The following is a 6,823-nucleotide window of genomic DNA, read 5'->3' as shown; positions in this document are numbered from 1 at the left end:
GTATATTCTCATTTAATTCGTGATCGTTCATTCACATATGAATATATTCATACATCTTTATTGTGATTCCCCTATTCTGATCTGATCACATCAAGACGAATACGTGTATTGCTACATTGAATATAATTAGTGACATATAGTAAATTATCGACATGCTCAATAGACATAGTGAACGTCTTAGGTTCGGTACGTATGAATTAGGTCAAGGACACTCGTAGACTGAAATTTATTATAGATTATTATACATCACTAACCTATATACGATTTAATATTAAAGTACTCGTAGACTGCAAGTTTATTGTACACTACTATACACCAGTAAACTATCTGCGATTTAACATTAGGAGTACTCATACTGAAGTTAAAACCCATACCCAGAAACTGGCAGTCAACCCTTCGTATATAGCGTTGTTGAGTGCGTCAGCCTCCTCTTCGGCGACCAGTTCACCAATGACAGAACTTAAGTCAGCCGCACAGGTCACTGCTCCCGTGTGCATACTTTCTTCCAAGAGTATGTCAGCAATATAGTCTAAAAGCACGTCATCTATCTCCAACCCCTCCTTAGAAGTATTATGTTCTAGATCACGCATGACATCTTGCTTTGTTGGGGTTTGTGTCACGGTCATGGTGGAGTGTTAAGGCCTGCACTAAGCCTATCAAAAGTATGCGAGGAAACGCGTACGTGCGCTTTGAGAGTATAAAGGTACAGTATAAAAGGGTCTACTACAGGGGAATGAGTCAATGAGTATCCTATTGTAAAAGGTATACCGGATGGAGTGACGCTAATACAATAAAGGTGTAGGGTGCGAAGTTGGAGAGTTCACCCACTTCGCAATCAGTTTCGACGCCGCACTGGAGACGGATTGAATTGAAGTGTGCATTTGTTCGAACTAGTATATGTGTACCGTATTTACGTATGCACATACCCTTACGCTAGAATCTCTGCAGTTTAAAACTTTAAATGTATGCTCACTGCTCAGGGGGTGGTCAACGCCTCAAAGGCTCGAGTCCTTCAAGAAGTCTCAGACTGTTCTCAACAGTCGACCGTCGACCCTCTGGAGACTCGAGTCCTCGACCCAAAGAATTATTTTATGAATAAAAGAACGAAAGCTTTGGCGCCTTGACCTTGGCCTCTTGGCTCTTGAGAGTCTTGTTGTGTGACAGACTGACAGTCTGACAGACTGACAAGTGTTGTCAACTTGTCACTGTTTGTGTGACAGTGTCAGTGGGTGACTCATCACTGTGAGTTGACTTTTGAAGTTGTGACTTGTGACTTGTGACTCTGGGAGTGGTGAAAAAAAAATAGCTAAATCAATAAAGAGTATATCTATGGCGATCTAAAAATGATAGAGTGTGTCTAACTGTCTATGTAGTAATGTTTTATAAAAATAAATATTATATAGATACATAGATAAATATGTATTTTTAGAAATAAATGTAAATACTATACCTTTTTTCAAGAGAAATAAATCTTTGCCAGTCGGCACTGAGGCCCGAGCAGTGAGCACTCGAGGCAGTCACACGCAATATAATCAGTTTGAAGTTCCATGTAATGCTTATGGGCGTAACGCTATTGTATTAACGTTTAAGGTGTGATGTTCATGTATTGCCTATGGGTGTAACGCTATTATATGAACTTTTGGGGTGTGATGTTAATGTAATTCTTATGGGCGTAACGATATTGTATTAACTTTTGGGGTGTGATGTTCATGTAATGCTGATGGGTGTAACGCTATTGTATTAACATGTTCATGTAATTCTTATGGGTGTAACACTATTGTATTAACTTTTGCGGTGTACGTGAATAGCACACAACGACCCCGAGTTTGCTTAGTGCGCACTACACATAGGCGCTTGGGAAGGTTTCAGTGTTGACTACTGTCACAGTTTGCTATCGGACCGAGCTGTTGATTTCACTAGCAAGTATTGGCTGTTAAACATTCACATAAAGCTATCAATAGATACATCCCTGCTTATCCAACAACTATCAATAGCACACATTGGACACTTTGAACATACACAAATCAGCACAAGTAGTTCCAAAAGGCAGAAGATATGTTGGCGACTTCCGGGAGGTATCACTTGAGCTTGATGTGACTAAGCCTTTACAAAACGTTTCTTTCGTTCTATTTTTACGACCATAATGTTATAGAAAGCCAATCCCATTGTAAACCAAAGTTTATTATAGAGAACAAACCACGTCACTATCCACGTGAAATAAGCCGAGGAATTTATAGTACCCGTGGTATTAACAGTATGTGTAAACTTGTTTTAACTGCCTTTCTTGCGAATCTACTCTGTCAACATTGGCAAAAGTAAAACTCGGCACATATTCATTGTAAAATCGCAATGCTTCTCTTTGTATAGGCTAAAAGTATTCATGTCGCGGGTCTCCCTGTCACGTCGGAAAGTATTCACAGTCGAGTCCCCTCTCTACAGTCTGGATGTGTCTGATGTTCTTATGGGAGGAGTCCCTAAACTATTACCGGCACTTTGTGTTTTATTGATGAACTGTTGGTTGGCCATTTAGTGTTTTTATATTTTTACCTTGTGGTTGGTTTATATTTACTTTTATTAGTTGTGGTTTATTGCACTTTTACCTCATGGGTTGTTTATACATACTTTTACCTGACATAGTGTTTTTATACTATTACCTCATGGGTTGTTTATATTTACTTTTATCTGATATGGTTTATTTAACTTTTACCTCATGGGTTGTTTTTATTCAATTTTATTTGATATGGTTTATTTGGCTTTTAACTTATGGTTTGTTTATATTTACTTCCATCTGATATGGCTTATTTTACTTATATCTCATCAAGTTTGTTTAAATCTACTTTTACCTGATGTAGTGTTTTTATACTTTTATCTCATAGTCTATGTATATCTACTTCTACTTGATATAGTGTTTTTATACTTTTATCTCATAGTTTGTTTGTATATACTTTTACCTGATATAGTGTTTTTATACTTTTATCTCATAGTTTGTTTATATTTACTGTTATCTGATATAGTGTTTTTATACTTTTATCTTATAGTTTGTTTAATTTTACATTTACCTCATATAGTGGTTTTATACCTTTATCTCATAGTTTGTTTGTATTTACTTTTATCTGATATAGTTTATTTATACTTTTACCTCGTGGTTTGTTTATATTTTATAGTGTTTTTATATTTTTACCTCTTTATATTTACTTTATCTGATATAGTTAATATTTGTACTTTTATCTTTTAGTTTGTCTATATTTACTTTTACATAGCATAATTTATTTATACTTTCATCTCATAGCTTGTTTAAATATATTTACTTTTACCCAATATTGTTCATTATACTTCTACCTTGAAGTTTGATTTTATATTTACTAGTAGTATAGATTATTTACACGTTTACCTCAATGTCTGTTTCAATATGTTTACTTTTACCTAACATAGTTTATTAGTACTTTCCGTCAAATGCAGCGACAGTGACTCGGCTTATCCCACAGCGTCAATCAAAACACCGGTGAATGATACAAATCGGCAATCGTGAGACCCTTTGAGAATACGCGAACTGTGTACATCGATAACCCCTCCGACAATATCAATCGTTTTGCACGTTATAAACGCCGAGACGAGGCTTATAAAACCTGGTTCAGGCCATAGACCTGTGTAGCCCACCTATTGCTACTAAGTGGGCCAGTAGAGGTTTGAACCAAAGGAGACTACAGACATGCTCAACGCTCGCTCAACACAAAGGCTCGGCCTATTGAAGTGCAGAGAGCATACATATCACACAGTCTCGGGAAGTCTGGTGCGCGTTGTACCTTCAATCTACACAGACTTGTACGGAGGGATCAAAACGGATGGTTTACATTGCACAGTTGCATGGTTACACACTTATCTAGACAGCAGAGATACCAGGGCTAATTCTAGGCCTGCGTAGAACTCAACGTTTTGAAATACTTATCTACATATTAAAGAGATGCCAGGTCTAAACTTAGGCAGGGGGTCGGGCCCCTCACGGACAGGTCACTGTTCCCCCACCACAGACAATACCACTTTTGTGTCGCCCCTAAAGAGTTGGGGCAGGTGGTTAGTACTGAACTCTCCAATTGGCAGTGGTGTGTTCGTATCGATTCTATTTTATTGTAGCTACATACGACCTCAGATAGGGTCTTAGAGTTTTAGGGTTACAATACAACGCCTGTCGCCTCTTTGTATCCCGCCCTCTTTCGTGTGGTGCGGTATTTGTGTCCTAAATCCCACCGATCGGGGTCATGGTAAGTGTTTAAGTACCTACACTCACACATTACAGGCGTATTCCCATGGCAAACAAGAAGGGTGTGCTGCAGCGCAACTCACAGCCCTCAGGTGTACTCTGCACCCGTTGCCAGCCATGGTCCTGTCCTGTCCTGTCCTATTTCTGGCCCTGTCCTGCCCAGCCCCAGACGGGTCATGGACCGCTTGGCACCGTCACTACATATACTCAGACAGGCATCAAAGGGTTCCCTTTGTACCGTCGATGGCGAATGCCGGTTTGGCAAAGTCCGGAGGGGGTTTACTCTGCTCTCTTGTTTTGGGGTCGGGTATGTACATGTTGCGTAGTCCCTCTAATTGATTGATGCTGTACGAGAAGTGTTCCAGTGTTTGGAACAGACTCACTACTTCGTTGCGGCGCAGTTTGAGATTCTTGGAGAACGCGCTTGACGAGCCTGTGGAAACGTTGCATGGGTGCGGTGAGAGTGAGAGAACACAGTGAGATCAGCTTAAGGCATCGACAGGTACATAGACACGAGCATAGGTAACTAGGCATGCACACACACACACACACACACACATACATACATACACACACACACACATACATACATACACACACACACTCACACACACACACTGATACAGACACAAACACAGATACACACACACACACACACGCATGCGGTGTTAGAAACAAATACGAACAAACTAGCCCTGCACCAAAAACTTGCTCACAAGGACAACCATTGCACCCAAATAATCGACTCGCAAAGTCACAACCCCTGCCCCGAACAACTACTCCTAACCCTCACACAACACGTGCATGGGAGTAACCCCTAACCCTCACAACACACGTGCATGCGAGTAACGGTACCTGTCTGTTCGGCTGGACAAGTCTCTGGCTCTATCTCGTCGGAGGTGTAGGTGTTGGTGAAGAGGATCTTGATGGCCGTGGCCAGCCCTTCTATTTGCAGCTGCACGGGTGCGCATAGGGCAGTTGGAGGAGAGTGTGGGCAATGAGGGGAGACACGCAGGACACTGCACGTGGCACCCAAACACGTGACATTGGGCTGACTGAAAACCCTAAAACCCTAAGATGTCGAGGCATGCGGTGACAGGTCCGGGCGGGTGTGGGTGAGGATGGACTGAGCTACGCTTGACTTGTTAGTGCATAGCCTGGTGTGACAATGAGAGCTCTGTTGCTATGGCAACATACGGCAAACACACATCGCGCAAGCACAGCAGCAACGACGCGTAGTGACAGATTGAGCAGGTTCCATGTAGTACTTGACAATGCCATACGCTTATTAAACTAAAACCCAACAACCCTAAGTCTAGTACATACAGCGGGAGTGTCTGCCTACCAAGCATCTCTCTTTGCAACTGCTACATGCGTCCATACCTTGCCCCACATTCGGCATTTGGCGCACTCCACACAGTCCATGATGCGGCTGACGTTGTGGAACTTGTCCCTGAACTCCACTTTCAGATTATCCATCTCAAAGGCATTGCCCCCAAACTGCACCAGGACAAGAGAAGCGGATTTCAGGTAAAATACACGTACTCGCCGTTGGTGTGTGGGTTCTTTGACCTCGGGGTTTAGGAATACATATATACAACATACACACTTGATGTCGGGGTTAAGGAATACTTAAATACAACAGACACACTTGAAGTCAGGGTTAAGGAGTACTTATATACAACAGACACACTTGAAGTTGGGGTTGCAGTACATTTAAACACACTTGTCTACTCACCATGACCGTTTCGTCGAAGGCATGCGCTGTGTGCGCGTAGTCCACCACTTGCATCGCCAGCTGCCGTGTCTGGTCATCCAGCTCAGCATCTCCCGTGTAGAACTCAAACTCCTTCCAATACGGCTCAGCCTACACAGACCCAGAAGTGAGGGCATCAGTATATATATATATATATATATATATATGTATAAAGGCAGTTTACATACGTACCAAGGAATATAGCAGCCATACCAGACACACTAGCTGATACGAAGCGTTTCACGAATACATGTGGTTAGACGTACATACATGTATGTGATGAATAAGATGTGCAGGTATGTGTACGTGCATATATACATATAAGGACACATATGACCGGAGAGTGTGGAATCGATTGCACCAGGACGCATTGCGATTGTGTGCACCCGGTGTAAGCAGATGGACAAGCCCTAAACCCTAAAACAGCACTGGGGGAGGCATGCAGCATTCTGCAGACAGGATTAAAGACATACGAGCATATACACATGCGAATGGTACACGCATTAGATATACGCGTGACTGTGGTTGCATTCATGTGTGTCAGTGGCTGAACATATGCACAGAAACACCCAAGGGCTCACCCACCGAAACGGGCCGTGTGGTATACATTATACATTTATGCCCATACATGCACCACTATATATACATATTATTTATATATATATATATATATATACATATATGTATATATTTATATATATAAATACACTATATATATACAAATATACACATGTATATACATGATATAGATACACATATACACATATATACACACAAAATATATACATATATACACATGTAAATACATA

The 6,823-nt window shown here is 41.2% G+C and overlaps 2 protein-coding genes across 2 annotated transcripts; both read right to left on the bottom strand.

Annotated features, from left to right (window-relative positions):
• Window positions 1–287: 287 nt before the first annotated feature.
• SARC_10531 (hypothetical protein) lies at window positions 288–915 on the bottom strand. The gene has a single exon (XM_014295425.1). It carries the CDS (start codon window positions 624–626, stop codon window positions 351–353), a length of 276 nt encoding a protein of 91 aa, XP_014150900.1. The 5' UTR covers window positions 627–915; the 3' UTR covers window positions 288–350.
• A 3,170-nt stretch (window positions 916–4,085) lies between these two features.
• Window positions 4,086–6,131, bottom strand: SARC_10530 (hypothetical protein). Its single transcript, XM_014295424.1, has 4 exons — window positions 5,997–6,131; window positions 5,642–5,758; window positions 5,114–5,213; window positions 4,086–4,691 (listed from the first exon to the last, which is right to left on the bottom strand). The coding sequence occupies exons 1-4, from the start codon at window positions 6,048–6,050 to the stop codon at window positions 4,477–4,479; spliced, it is 486 nt and encodes a 161-aa protein (XP_014150899.1). The 5' UTR covers window positions 6,051–6,131; the 3' UTR covers window positions 4,086–4,476.
• Window positions 6,132–6,823: the final 692 nt, after the last annotated feature.

The sequence above is a fragment of the Sphaeroforma arctica genome (assembly GCF_001186125.1).
Source record: "Sphaeroforma arctica JP610 unplaced genomic scaffold supercont1.1285, whole genome shotgun sequence".
Taxonomy (NCBI): domain Eukaryota; class Ichthyosporea; order Ichthyophonida; genus Sphaeroforma; species Sphaeroforma arctica.
Note: the sequence above shows the minus strand (reverse complement) of the source record. Positions and strands in the feature narration are given on the sequence as shown.

What these genes read in the sequence shown, in the direction of transcription:
- SARC_10531 (XM_014295425.1), bottom strand. Translation starts at nt 626, where the DNA reads ATGACCGTGACACAAACCCCAACAAAGCAAGATGTCATGCGTGATCTA.
- SARC_10530 (XM_014295424.1), bottom strand. Translation starts at nt 6,050, where the DNA reads ATGCAAGTGGTGGACTACGCGCACACAGCGCATGCCTTCGACGAAACG. An exon ending in CCTTCGACGAAACGGTCATG is followed by an intron (nt 5,759 to 5,996) that starts GTGAGTAGACAA and finishes GTCCTGGTGCAG; the next exon opens with TTTGGGGGCAATGCCTTTGA. An exon ending in AATGCCGAATGTGGGGCAAG is followed by an intron (nt 5,214 to 5,641) that starts GTATGGACGCAT and finishes GCACCCGTGCAG; the next exon opens with CTGCAAATAGAAGGGCTGGC.